At 36.0% G+C, this 15,390-nt stretch overlaps 1 protein-coding gene across 1 annotated transcript; it reads right to left on the reverse strand.

Annotated features, from left to right (window-relative positions):
* Positions 1–4,957: 4,957 nt before the first annotated feature.
* LOC131528288 (macrophage mannose receptor 1-like) lies at positions 4,958–14,221 on the reverse strand. Its single transcript, XM_058757347.1, has 12 exons — positions 14,196–14,221; positions 14,056–14,106; positions 10,489–10,872; positions 10,040–10,387; positions 8,966–9,334; positions 8,505–8,879; positions 7,861–8,235; positions 7,428–7,772; positions 6,879–7,247; positions 6,134–6,529; positions 5,609–5,926; positions 4,958–5,348 (listed from the first exon to the last, which is right to left on the reverse strand). The coding sequence occupies exons 2-11, from the start codon at positions 14,078–14,080 to the stop codon at positions 5,907–5,909; spliced, it is 3,006 nt and encodes a 1,001-aa protein (XP_058613330.1). The 5' UTR covers positions 14,081–14,106; positions 14,196–14,221; the 3' UTR covers positions 4,958–5,348; positions 5,609–5,906.
* Positions 14,222–15,390: the final 1,169 nt, after the last annotated feature.

Raw genomic sequence — 15,390 nt, forward strand, 5'->3', positions numbered from 1 at the left:
TACGTGTTGTAAATCCCACAGCTGGATTCAGCGCGAGCAAACATGGCGGCGCCCATCACCCGGTATAAATCAACTAACACGATCATTATAAACGTGTTTAAACAACCAAACACATTTACTTGCACATATTTCAGAATCGGAATATCAGATATTTAATAACATAGCGAGTATGTTTGTGAATATTAATAATAAAAAAGGAAAAACGAAATAAAAGCAATCCCTGTGTCATACAGCGCTATTACAGCTGCGGTGTGTCACATGACAAGCATGACGCGTCGCCATGGAAACAATAAGGCTGTAAGTTCTAAAATAACGGTCGCCTAAAAAAACTCACGCCTGGGGCTCAGCTAGAATATTTTAAACTCACGTGCGAAAGGGTTAATGCTCATTGGTTCAGACAACCATGATGCTGCGTTCTCTTCTAAAATGTTTTATTTTTTTTAATCTGATTTGATGCTATTATGTATTTAAATTGTGCATGAATATTCCCAAACACTGACAGTGCGATCTCTGTGTGAGATATGTGATTGTTGTCATATTTTCTATAAACATCTAAAATACATGTTTGAATTAAAATAAAAATGGAGGATAAATACGCCTTTCATATGGAATTAAATAGCAATCACTTTGAGTGTCTTGTTCATCATATTTATATTAATATATAAGCAACAGAACTGAAATTATATCATGTTTATCAGCAGCACAGCATATGAATGAGAATAACGCGATATCTGCCTTTGATCTCGTTTGATCTCGTTCTACTTCGAAAGGGCAGAACTGTCCGTCTTGACTGCGCTTATTTCACTCCTACCCTCACTGCAGCCGCCTACTCGCCTACATTTCAGAGATGGTCCTCACTGCAGAACACAAGATCCAGGGGGTGTGGTTGGATCTAGATCCAACTCCTCCCACCTTACATAGACCTAAACCTACCCATCTCCACCCCCTGGTCCATAAACACACCCATCCCCACCCCTAAACCTACCCGTCTCCACCCCCTGGATCTTTGTTCTGCAGTGAGGGGCTACTGACATTTCAGGCGAGGCGAGGCACATCTCAAACAAGCCTATTTACTACTGTTGATCGGGCTGCCTCTGACGTGATACCCGTGATGCCAATGAGAGCGAGCAAGCGTCACCTACCGGATGTTGCGTAGCTACAAACATGACATGAAAGCAGAGAATATCACCCATATTCTTTTCCATACTTTGTTTTTCACTGTGAAACAGAACGCGCGCCAGGAGAGCCAGCTGACAGCGTTGATTGTCCTCTATTTGTTTTTCTTCTCTAGTCACATTTGATCTCGCGAGTGTGAGTGAGATCTCGTGTCACTGTGAAATCGTTCCTCGGTCTCTCGGTCTGCTCAAATCATCTAGTGTGTTCGTTCAGAGGATTATAAGGCTATGTCTGTAGTCTCCCATGGTTTTAAAATCGTTTAAGATTTGAAAATCGTCTAGTGTGCAGCCAGCTTAACGCATCGCGATTCTCTCTTGAATCGATTCTGAACTTTGTTTTTAACATCAGATGGTGCTCTAGGCTAGTGTTTAACTGCACACTCAAATGTTCACGAAGACCGCTTGTGCCTTCAACTGAGTGGTTAAATGTACTTGCACATTTGCTTTTATGAAGCAAGGTTAATGTAAACACAACCCACTGTGAACACTCTTGTAATTCGCTTCAACCTTTTTGAACTTTATGAATGATTATTTTAAGTTCAAGTGGTGGGTGTGTGTGTGTGTGTGTGTGTAAGGAACTGATAGCAAGCTGTTTCTAAAGCATGCAGTGCCATCTGCTGTTAAAACTAAGCTCAGAATCGATTTCAGAGAGAATTGCAATGCATTAGATTAATCGATTTATCGTTACACCCCTACAAGAAACATGAACATGAACATGAACGGCCTACCAAAGTCAAGACCTGACAAAAACAAACTGTAAACACTGCTGACCTCTATGACTACCAGTAAATGTTTGGTTGCCAACATTCTTAAAAACTATTTTCTTTTGTGTTCAACAGAAACACATACAGGTTTGGAACAAAATGAGGGTCAGTAAATGATAACACAATTTTCACTTTTGGGTGAACTAAAATAATAAACACCAATGACTTTTCCCTTTTCCTGAAACTAAAACACAAGTCATTAACTTACAATACTTACAGTCTAAAAAAAACCTAAATATGTTTACGAATATTGTGATTTGAATGGTTGTTTCTCTCCATCCAGGATGTTACGACCCTGAGTGTCCTCCTCATCTATTGGTGGTAGATTGTGGGAGTTTTGAGTCACTTTTTCCCTCCCCCCTTGTTAATTGATAATTAGGGGAGTAAAGACCGAGAGTGCTCATTTGGACAGTCACCCTCTGTGGGCACAGGTTTCTGGAGTGGCTCTTGATCAGAATGTGACCTCTCACTGATCTCTTTTCTTGTACCCTTATGTCATGTAGTTCTGAGATTCTGTTATAATTATTTTGACTTATTTTTTTATTTTCTTTCCCTTTTGTTATTATTTTTCCCTAGACTTATGTTTGTTATTTGGGGTAATTCTTAATCAACAATAAAATAATTTGTTTGGATTGAACGACGGTGTTTGACCCATATTGTATGTTGCGGTTTGAAACGAGCTGACTGTAACACTGGCCCACACTAGAAGATTTCTAAAAAGATTTCTTACCAGAGATCACACACTTGCTAAAAAAAAATCATAGATTTTTTATTGCGAATGTGGGAAATCTTGCAAAATCTCTCACGGTCAAACGTGACTTTAAAGTAAACAAATGGCAGACAGCGGGCAAGAAGAAGTGGAAATAATAGTGTCTGGACTGCTTTTTACAAAATATTGCTGAAATAAAAGATAAATGTTTGGATGAAATTGTGGAAACAGCGTGAACACGGAATTTACAGGTGAGTAGATCTTCCGTCAACTCGCTTTCTGATTGTGAATCGTAACAATCTACAGAGTGTGAGCGCATTTGTCCAGGGGATCCACCACACAACATTTCTGATAATAAATATTGTTGGATATTTACGATTTAAGATCGGTCCGGCCCCAATTACTCTTAACACACACCACAAGAAAAACTGATAAAATCATCTGTAGAACCATCAAGATAATCGTGACTTTGATTATCTTGTAGTGTGTGCCTCACTTTACTTTACTTGCCCATGCATTATTTTTACATGTTCATATGTACAGGACAACCATAGTTTGTGAGCTGTTAGAGTTGTCAGAGCTGTCTGAAGTTTACTAGTAAAATAAATGAAAGGTGAAATACCTCGATGATGTTCTGAGATAATAAGTGCGTCATCAAACTTACTTGTCACACAACTTTTTTGTCCTGCATGATGCCAAGTCGTGACATTATGAACCCGCAACCAAATGTGCCTTTAAAGATGACAAATACAACCAACATTTCCTACTGTGCTACGTGACCTAAACTACATCTATGTTCGTCAAATCTACTGAGATAAATGTAGGAATGTTGCAGTTCCACTATTATCACTATTATCATATAAAAACAACAGAAGTCAAGCACTAACAATGGACGTTTACACTTCCACAGAGAAAGTTGTTGTCAGTGCTGCCTCACAACTTTATCATTAAAATAGTTTTGCAACTGAAAAGCCCCATACATGTCTCAATAGTGAGCTAGCAAAGTGCTGCTCTTGAAGCAGTTAAACATACAGTTTTGCTATTAGTTTGCTATTAGACACTGCTGCCGCACACTGTTGAAAGACACACAGACTGAGATAATTCACATGCTCAATCTCTCTCTCTAATAACTGCATTAGTCTGCATATCAATAGCTCAGTCCTCTGTTACCACCAGCTCTAAAAATATGTTTTGAAATTAGCAACAGAGGCTTCAGATGAGAGGTGTAAGAAACTGGCACTGGGGCAGTACCCTCAAAATGACATCTTTATACCCTATTTACCCATAAAATATTCATAGTACTTGAGTACATATTACTCTATGGTACTGACATGCATCTTTTAGGGTTAGATAAGGTATAAACTTGTCTTTGTAAGGGCACTACCTACCGTTTTTGCATATTTTTCCTGAAAGTGTAATGATAGGTAAACTGAGATGTCATTCTCAGCGCAGACATCTGTCTTCCAAGGTAATGATGGGAATCAACTTGCTGACAACACAGATATGCTAATTTGTTTAAACAACAGTCGCATGTTGTTCTCTTCTAAAATGATAATTTATTTATTTATTTATTTTTAATCATTGTTTTATGTGTGAATATTCTCCAAAACAAACACTGCTATATTTGATATATATCCAAAACAACATCAAATTACGTGTTTATTAAACTAAAAATGAATGGAAAATGTGTCTTTAAGGGGAAATTAAATTGCTGGTTGCCTATATTCTGCATCTTGTAATTTTCATATAAAGCAACATAATTTAAATTACATTAAATTAGCAACAAAGCACATTATCATGAATCGCACAATATCTGCCTTTGATCTCGTAGGTGTCTGACCCACTGCGAGAAGTGAGAACTCTCCATCTTGACTGTACTATTTCTCTGCTCCCCTTACTGCAGCCGTCTACTCTCATCTGCTTTCAACTCAAGGCATTTAGTATCTCAAATTAGTAGTGACAGCTCTATTTGTTTGTATGCAGTATGTTTATGCAGTTATGACACTGTATTTAATTGTATTTCTTGAAAATCTGTGTTTTACATCTTAATTATTTGCTACATCTTAATAATTAGTAAAGGAATAATTCACCTGAAAATGAAAACTCTTATTTCATATTCCATCTATGTTCTAAGTCCTGGTAAAGAAAACAGCTATGTGCAAAGGAGGAGAATTAGGAAACAGGAAAGTTTTTTTTTTTTTTGCACATGATGTATTTAGTTACATGCTCTTCAGCACCTTACTAGGTAAAACTGAGGAGAAGAAGGTTCACTATCATGTACTATACTAGACCCACAAAACAACCACAGCTTCCTTTCAAAATCTCAAACTTTATTTAATTGTTATGCATAACTTCAAATCAAACACAAAATTCCCCATCATCTTATATTCATATTTTTCATATTCAAATCATATTGATGTAAAAAAAAAAAAAACATCATTGGTATAATGAGTATAATGTTGTTGTTTTCACCTGACATGCCTTTTCATGAAAAACTATTGATTATGTACAGCTGTACTTTAAGCCCAACTTTCCATCATTCTAGTGTTAAATTCAAGCTACATTCATTTAGAAACAAAGCTGTTCACTGATTTAATAGGTCTGTTGGAACATCCTCTGTCAGGGATTGATCTGACGATAGTCTCTCAAATTCATGGTGACGTTGCTGGGAACTCCGAGCCTCATCATCTCCTCTTGTAACTGAAAATACATGAGCTTTATGACAGTCATGCACTGATGTGATATGTCATATTGTTTAAGTATCAAATTGATTTATTTTATTTATTCAAATTTAAAAGTACTTATTGTACTGTTGCCTAGTTGCCTCCATTCTTTTGAAATGAAATGATTATATAGAAAATTATATGTAAACTAAATAAAGTATAAAATACAATGTTTATGTAAAAACATGGTACATATTCATTACCGTAGGTAAATGAGTCATATTGTCTTTGACTTACCTGTATAATCACAAGCTCTTTAATCTGAGACTCTGATAAATTTTCTAGGCTTGTAACTTCTACTCGCATTCCCATCACTGATCAATTATTTAAAAAATGAAGAAAGAAAAGACGGAACAGGTCAGGTGTTAAAATGAACAATTATTATACCCACACTGTAAAAGGTTTTAGAGGTCAAAACTGATTTAGTCTCAGTTAAATCATGTAAACATAAAACTTCCTAAATCCAAGACTTCCAAAATCTTTTACAATGCATTAATGTACTGAAAACAGAAGAAACAAATAGAACACATATATACTAAAACATACCATACTCATCTGAATAGATTGATGTGATGGTCATCAGGTTCAGCAAAAAACAAACAGAAGTCTTACATTAGCAAAACTTTAAAAGTTACATTCATTATACAGACTTTTGTTTCTTTTTATTTTACAGAATCCACATTTACATCCACAATTTTTGTGTGTAACAGCCTGATGTTTATTATTTTATGCCATTATAGTACTGTGGGTATATTTCCTCACCACTGTAACAGAAGAACGGCAAACTGGCAAAGCAGCTCTCATCTGTCCACTGACCAAAGTGTTGTAAAGACACAGCTGTGCAGTGTTGAGATCCAGACAGTCCTGGGACATTTGCACCATTATCTGGTTGTGCAGCAACATTTTGAGTCGATGGCAGCCAATATGTGAAGCTAGAGCTGCTCTGATCTGACCACAGTCTTTTTCTGTGCAGACCAATCCATATAGTATATCCATAATAATATCCATAACTACGTGCAATGCTCAGTATCTGTTGACGCTCTGTCTCATTCCTCACACTGGCCAGGCCTGTGTGTTTCTCTCTGCAGTAGCTTTGAGCTCCAGTCCAGGTCCTTCCCTGAGATACCCAGACATATTTCTGAGTGGCGTTTTCTCTACCTAAAATAAAAACATAAAATTAATAAGTCTGTTCATTGCTTAATTCATCTGGTTATACATCTTTTATATGCATACATTTATATCTACAATACACTGACATTTATAATTATTTTTAAGTTTACAATTTGAACATTAAACATCTTTATTTTGCTACAGGTGTCTTTTGGGTAGTACATCAGGTTTTTGATTCAGGCCAACTAAACCAAGACACGTTCCAGAGATTTTAATAAAATGTCAACAAATACAACTAGTGTTTTACCAAAAGGAAACTCAAAATGCACACACACACACACACACACACACACACACACATATATATATATATACATTTTCAAATTGAATGTCTTACCATCATAGCAGACAAATGAGAAATAATTGTCACATGAATAATCAAACCAGTTTCCGTCATAATTCATGTAAACACAAAGTTCATTCCCAGCATTGTTGTCTGGTTCATGATACCAGTTCCTGAACTCTCTCTCTCCTTCCTGATAGAAATCATTGTCTTCCAGTGACCATCTCCAGCTGTTCACATCATCATACAGTCCAATCCAGGCTGAACCATTGTAACTCCCATTAACTGTGTTAATCAGTCTGTTCATTTCCTCCATGTTATCAATGGTGACCAGATCAGTGTAATTCTGTCTGCAGTATCTCTGAGCTTCAGTCCAGCTCTTAGACTCATTCACAAAGTGATACTGACGGGATGATGCTGATGCTATCAGGGTGGTGAAAAATGTAATTATACAAAACGTTTAATCACATCACACTTTTATTTCATCAGTCCCTTTATTTTATGATGTTATAATACATCTTATTCTTATTTGTTACTTTGTCTCACTGTTCAAAAATGGCACAGTTTTTTTTTTCTTTTCTTTCATTCTAAAGATCTACTCACCACTGTAGCAAATGAAAGGTAATGCAGTGTTGCAGTTTTCATCTGTCCAGCTTCCAGAGTCACTGAATGACGCTGCAGTGCAGTATTCACTGTTTCCAGCATTATCTGGCTGTCCTGTCCTCCAGTTACTGAATGAAGAGTTGCTCTGATCGGACCAAGATCTGGTTCTGTACAGTCCAATCCAAGCAACTGAATAATATGCAATTAATGACTGAACCCTGTAGTTTTCAATCTCATTCCTGATACTGACGAGGTCTGTGTGATGTTCTCTGCAGTAACTCTGAGCTTCAGTCCAGGTTTTGGACTGGTAAACATACACATAACTTGTACTAGCATTCACTCTTCCTGTGTGGAAACAATTCAAATATGTCATATATCATGTAATCATAAATATTTTATTCTAATTCTTTAAGAGTCCAACAGCATGTCTCACCATCATAGCAAACAAAGGGATATCTATAGGAGCAAAAGGCTTCACTCCATGTTCCCTGATAATATGACATGTACACACACAGACTCTGTCCACCTGAATTCACTTGTTGCTGAACAAACCAGCTTTTAAAATCTCCCCCTAATGCTGTATTATCCAGAGACCATCTCCAGCTGCTCATATCATTATACAGACCAATCCAAGTTGATCCATAGTAAGTGACACGGACTGTTTTAATCAGCCTTTTCATTTCCTCCATGTTATCAATGGTGGCCAGATCAGTGTAATTCTGTCTGCAGTATCTCTGAGCTTCAGTCCAGGTTTTAGACTCAGACACAAAGTGATACTGACGAGTGCATGAAGATTGTGTGCAGGTTCCTGTGAATTGTTTTACAGCACAGAAAAAAAAAAAATTGTTGCCATGAGCTGGTCACTGATGTACCAATAAATCATAATATTGTGAACAATTTGACATTATACAAATTAGTAGTTAATTATTTTCCTGTCACGACTGCATACCAAATACAATGGATTCTAAAACAGATTAAATTTGTTTTATATCTGCATGGACAAATTAAATGTTTCATGTTGGAGAAAAGTGATTAAAGTCTTTCTCATTCTTGCCATATAATGGCAACTGAACTTACTGCTGTAGCAGAAGAAAGGCATGCTGGATACACAGATCTCATCTGTCCATCGGCCTGAATATCTGAATGATACTGCAGTGCAGTGCTGATATCCATGTTCATAAGCATGGTTAACGCCGTTATCTGGTTGTGCCTGTAACCCAGGAATTTGTGGCCTCCAGTTTTGATATGTAGTATTCTGACTGTTTGACCAAATTCTGTTTCTGTACAGTCCGATCCAGACTCCTCCACCTGCTGTCTCAAGGATCCTCTGGTTCTCAGTCTGATTTCTCACATTGACAAGATCTGTGTAATGATCTCTGCAGTATCTACGAGCCTCTGACCAGGTTTTCCAGTTATAGATAAAGATGTAACTCTGTGTAGCAGTCTCTCTACCTGAGATATAAAATATGACAAATGTATATGCGCATTAGCTCTCACTGAAAAAAAATCTAATTTATAAAAAAATTAAATGTCCTTACCATCATAGCAAACAAATGGCAGTGTGTTGTCACATGAAAGATCATACCATTTTCCATCATAATTCATGTACACACACAGCTGGTTCCCCCCATTATTGTCCGGTTCATGATACCACTTCCTGAAATCTCTCTCTCCTTCCTGATAGAAATCATTGTCTTCCAGTGACCATCTCCAGCTGTTCACATCATCATACAGTCCAATCCAGGCTGAACCATAGTAACTCCCATTAACTGTGTTAATCAGTCTGTTCATTTCCTCCATGTTATCAATGGTGGCCAGATCAGTGTAATTCTGTCTGCAGAATCTCTGAGCTTCAGTCCAGCTCTTAGACTCATTCACAAAGTGATACTGACGGGATGATACTGATGCTGCCAATAGAGGAAACAAATTAAGTTTCATGTGTGTGTGTGTGTGTGTGTGTTTTTAACATATCAAAGTATCCTAAATATTTCTGTTGAATTCAGTGGTGTACAAATGTCTGAGACTGCAACCAAAAATGTAGAATTTTTTACATTTAATGAAATCTTTACTATTTTAAGTTATGTGATCAGCACCGAGTGAAAAGTTGGATTAAAAATGCAAATATCAAAATACATATATATATTTTTTTACTTTTACTTTAATGACATCAGCCCTCAAACTGTATGAACTTATGTTTGTGTCAAACCTTATGATAATGTTCTCAAACATGATTTGAGATCCAATAAGCATGAAGCATAGAAGACAGAAATGCATACAGATTTGGAATGACGTGAGGGTGAATAAATGATGAATTTAGGGCCGTTCACACCAAGAATGATAACTATGGTAACTACATTAGTGTCCACGCCAATGCACAATACAATTCTGTTTTTAAGCATACTGCAGTTATGTTGTCTGCCACTTTAAATGCTCAAGTGAATTCTGATTGGCTATAATTGTAAAAGTTTTATCACCCATAAGCTGGGAAAATCATTGTAAAAGAGATTCCGAGAGTGATATCATTCCTTATCATTATTATAGGTGTGCAGTGTATTTTTATTGCTATTGTTAGTTATTGTCTTTGGTCTGAGCGACCTTTGAGATCTACTCACCATTGTGGCAAAAGAAAGGAAATGCATAATTGCAGTTTTCATCAGTCCATTTCCCAGAGTCACTAAATGACACTGCAGTGCAGGATCCTGCAGTATCTGGTTGCCATGTGCTCCAGTAAGTAAATGAAGAGTTGCTCTGATCTGACCAAGATCTGGTTTTGTACAGTCCAATCCAAACAGTTTGATAATAATAATAATTAGTTCGTAATAAATACTGGATCTTCTGGTTTTCAACCTCATTTCTGATACTGATGAGGTCTGTGTGATGTTCTCTGCAGTAACTCTGAGCTTCACTCCAGGTCTTGTACTGGTAAATGAAAACATAAGTAGCACTGGCATTCTGTCTTCCTGAAAAAAAAATATGAATATCAAATTTAGTTTAGAGAAAGGATGCTTTAATTGTTTTCAATTTTGTTCACCATCTTATTCATTTAAAAGGAACAGCTCACCATCATAGCAGACCGTAAGATAAAATGTATTGGAGCAGCTTGCTGCATACCATATCCCATTGTATATATAAACACACAGGCTTTGTCCTCCAGAATTTCCTGGTCCTTGGTTATACCAGTTCCTGAATTTTTTCTCTTCATCCTTGAAGAAATCACTGTCCTCTAGAGTCCATTTCCAACTGTTCAGATCATCGTAGAGTCCAATCCAGGCCAAATCATTGGAATAATCATTCACTTTGTCAATCAACTGGATCGTCTGTTGTTCATTTTCAGTGGTGGCCAGATCAGTGTATTTATCTCTACAGTATCTCTGAGCTTCTGCCCAAGTCTTGGATTCATTCACAAAGACATACTGAGGGGCACACAGTGTGAGGGTAAAGAAACCTGTTGAAAATACAAAAGCTGTCTTATGTTGAGATCACATGATACTATCTCAGTTACGTATGTGCATTATCAGATACTAGAGGCCCTGTCCCACTTTCATGATGCAATGGCACTTTGACTGTCAGATAGAAGTCTGCTGTGGAGCTCGCCTTAGTGTGGGCTCGGCAGAAGTGCACATCGAGGGCGCATAGTGGCCGGGGTCTTTGCGTGCACCCTTCTGAAAGCTAACATGACGAATGGGACACCGACCTACGGTCTTGTGGACTTAATGGTCATGCGCACACAGCAGCCACTGGAAGTCTCCAAGAAAATCCATTTCTATAATGGCAGTGAAAATTGGCCATTAATTATCCTGATAGGTGTCAGTATAAGGTCCAAACCACAAACCCCCATAAACCAAAAATATTTATCTATAAGATACACACTGTAACTCTCAAAATGACCTGTACGTTCAAAAGAAGACAAGAAAGAAAAATATCTTTCTATAATGTGAAAAGGTATCCAAATATGAGGTCAAAACTCCCCACTTGTTTTCATTCCTTCCTTGGCCGTAAGAAGTGTTTTTGTTTAGATCTACAACCACACATTAACATTTTATGTCATAATAGATAATATTTTTCATAAGAAAGCTTGACAGCCCTAACATGAAAGTTTCATGTCTTTTAGTTCATGTGTTATCTTTGATCCCATTTATGTGCTAATGTCTCCAAATGTTGACAAAATTAACTTTTAGAAAAAAACAAAAAACAAAAAAAACATTTAACATATACAGACCAGTGGTGTATTGTAACGAAGTAATAATACTTCGTTACAGTACTTAAGTATTTTTTGGGAGCAAACATGTGCACGCACAACCACGGATGATTAATTTTCCACTCAAGTCGAGTCTGGCCTGGGGTGTGCGGTATACAGTGTATCTTCTGCGATAATAATATGTTAAGTGTTGTTGTAATAGGGTGACCATACGTGCCATTTTTCCCGGACGCATCCTGGCCAGGATTTCTATATTGCCTAAAATATCTATAGGATTTGGCTTTGTTTGCGTGTGCAGACCAATCGGTGTATGACATCGGTTCCTTATGTTTTCGAAATGCTCTCGAGGTACTTTGAATCAAAGCAATATAGAAATCCAGGCCAGGACGCGTCCCGGAAAAATGGCACGTATGGTTGTAATGATATGCGATCTGACATTATCAAGTAGGCTAGGCTATATCACCAAACCACACACAGAGTGCACGCACGTTGATTTATTAGTCTATTAAAACTCAACATTCCAGGCATTTTAAATTGTAGACCGCAAAAATGCTTCTGTATGCTTTTTATATTTATATAATTTAATATAGTTAACTTAATCTATATCACACAAAGAGTACCGTTTTTCTGCAGATATAAGCATGATAACACATTTAATAATCATTTTATTCAAGTTCAGTAAAGTAATAAGTGACTTACATTTTAGACATAATATTACTTGTTTATGCTCAATTTTGCCAATGAAAATAGTTCCAAACAAAGATCACAGCACTGTTTTGGTCTCTGAGCAATGGACGGTGTTTACTCATTGAATGAATTAGCTTTTTGAACAAATCGGTTGAATAAATGATTCATTGATTCACTCATTAACACAGTCAAATCAATGCTTTGTTCCTGAATGAATCAGTCGTTTGAATGAATCGGTTGAATCTCAATGACTCACTCATTAACAGTCACTTGCTGCCACCTACTGGCGGTTTTCATTTCCCATTTCGACTATTTTTTTTTTCATGTCTAAATATTTCAAATATCAGTATTCAACGTTTTATGTTAAAAACAAAACATTAGGCCTATTTATGCATCTGTAACTGCACTTTAAAAGCATCCATGTCCCCTCTGAGCTACATTGAACTGTGTAAATACATCTAAATGCTATTTCAGATGCAGATTCCAGAAATGTTTTCTTATGTTGGAATGAAAGACACTAAGTACCAGGTGAAGTGCTTCATATTCATACCCAAAAATACAAACTGGAAGAAAGAGTTAAAACTAAACACAAGCTGTGTATGAACATTTTTTATATATATTTATTTGCTTCTTTTCCATTTTGCATTCACTTGTACTTTTACTTTCAATATTTAAGTACGTTTAAGATTTAAAAAATACTTTTCATACTTAAGTACAATAAATATCACGTACTTTAAGACTTTTACTCAAGTAATATTCTAAACGGTGACTTCAACTTCTACCAAAGTCATTTTCTGGTAAGATATCTGTACTTTTACTTGAGTATGGCTTTCAGGTACTTTATACACCACTGATACAGACACTCTTAAAAGAAATACTGAAAATATCATTGACTCCCAGTGGTTGCTTTTACACTAAATTGTAGCAGAGATTTTTTTTTACATTAAACAAGCCAAATGGTTGTAACACATTAACAAGGAAGAGCAGAGTAGTTCCGATGAAAGATTTACAATGGTGAAATTACAAACAAGAAATGCACATTCTGAAGACAATAAATTAATGACTGGGAATTTTATAAAGCTGACTCATCTCAAACCGCACTGATTTTTATTCAACAAAATGCTCTCTAGAATGAGAATGTACCTTCCTTAATACCTCCTGCCACCAACTAGTAAATCATGTTTATGGCTGACTTAAGCTATTTGTTTTTTTTAAGAGATGATATGATATGTCCAATTCCAACTTGTGTTTCAGTATGTCACAGAAAAGAAAACTGCGCTCATCAAGCCAAGAATAACCTGCACATTCTTGACCATCTTTTCCCTGAACAACCGATGGGTGCCACCATGATTGCTGGCTACTGTTTTCCATGTCCAGGTATAAATTAAGCTGGTAAAATGTGAAACAATGATCACTATCTAAAAATTGTTACCTGTTTTTTTCAAGCACCAATGCATGCTAGGAACTTGTTGTTCAACATAAAGTTGGAACATTTGGACACATTTTCAAAAGGTCGACAAAACAACTTTTGCTTTCGCATGACTAGAATATTCTTGCTCAGTTTAGTCAAAACAACAAACTGACTATTATTATTGAGGCACAAATAAATAAATTATTGTAAAAAAAAAAAAAAAATCATCAACAAATTAGTGGTCAATGTTTGTACAATCAAACCCCCACCTTCCCCAAATAATATTTGAAATAACCAAGATTAGACTAAAATAACAAAAAAAATTTCCATACCTGAGAACAGTAGAAGTGAAAACATGGCTGTGGAGAAAAACTACGCCTGTTCTAATGTTAAAAAAAAAAAAATTAAATAATAACAATTATTCATTAATTAAGTATTTTTGTCAAAATTGTTTGTTAAAACTGTTACTTACTGTTAGGATTCAATACTTCAAGTCGCCTGTCTCACTAGCCCATTTTGTTGCCCAAGCTCTCTTTATAGCAAAATTCATAATGTGGGTGTGACTCATTTCTTTAACATCACAAAACCTGTTGGGTGGCCTAATCAACTTACCAACTTTTTTTTAAGCAGAACTTAACATTAACAAACTTGTCAAGATTACTTTATTATAAGCATAAAGTGAAAGTCTTGCTGTATACGGAAGAATATATGAATGATTTTTTTTTTTTCAGCAGCTTTCCATTCAAATTCAACACTAGATTTTTATTAAAAAGCATCATTTTTTATCATTGTTGATGGTGATTTAAATTATGACTTATACATTTTACATTTCAACAGCTTCATTCTCCAATACAAGAAACTAAAACAGAAGTATTTTGCAGTGGTCAACTGCCAGACACCCTCCCCCCACATACATTTTTAAATAATCAAGATAAGGATTCGACATAAGTAAAAAGGTTCCATACTTGAGAATAATACCAGTGAAAACATGACTCTGGAGGAAAATTATGCCCGTTTTATTGTAATAGATAATTTGTACATGAGTTAAAAAGTAATTAAGCACCAGTTCTGTCAAAATTGTTGTTGACTTCAAGTCCCCTGTCTTGCTCATCAGTTTATGTTTTAGGTTGTATTTATATTCATTTCAAAATGTGGGTAGAATCTTCTTTAAAATCACAAAACCTATTGGGTTGCCTAAGCTACCAGCATGAGTTTGTTCAGCAGAAATGTACAAAATATAGATGTGATCTGTATGTTAGCACGATATCAACAAACCTGTTAGACCTTAGTAAAAGCATAAAGTAAGAGACATGCAGTAAATTAAAGAATACATGAATGAATTTCTGTTCATCAGCTTTCCATTCAATTTCTACAGTAGCTTTTCATACAAAAAAGGCATTGGATCTTCAAGAAATATGAATCCAGAACTTGATATCATGAAAAAAGGGAATTGTGTACCAAAGTCAAGACCTGACAAAGCACAAGACAAACCACAATTTGAGGTAGGCTACTGAAAAAAAAAAAATCAAGTAAACAGAAATGATAAATCAAAGCAAATCAATGTAACACACCCACATGAAAACTTGCAAGATACAATAGACCGGTACAACAGGAACTAAATTTCTTTTCAAAAGATTTTTTGGTCACACTTTATATTAGGTGGCCTT

The sequence above is a fragment of the Onychostoma macrolepis genome, chromosome 21 (genome assembly GCF_012432095.1).
Source record: "Onychostoma macrolepis isolate SWU-2019 chromosome 21, ASM1243209v1, whole genome shotgun sequence".
In the NCBI taxonomy this organism is placed as follows: Eukaryota; Metazoa; Chordata; class Actinopteri; order Cypriniformes; family Cyprinidae; genus Onychostoma; species Onychostoma macrolepis.

Coding starts and splice junctions, on each gene's coding strand:
- LOC131528288 (XM_058757347.1), bottom strand. CDS start 14,080: ATGTTTTCACTTCTACTGTTCTCAG. Junction 8,236..8,504: donor GCCTTTCTTCTGCTACAGCA/GTAAGTTCAGTT, acceptor AACAATTCACAG/GAACCTGCACACAATCTTCA. Junction 6,530..6,878: donor CTCATTTGTCTGCTATGATG/GTAAGACATTCA, acceptor TTTTTATTTTAG/GTAGAGAAAACGCCACTCAG.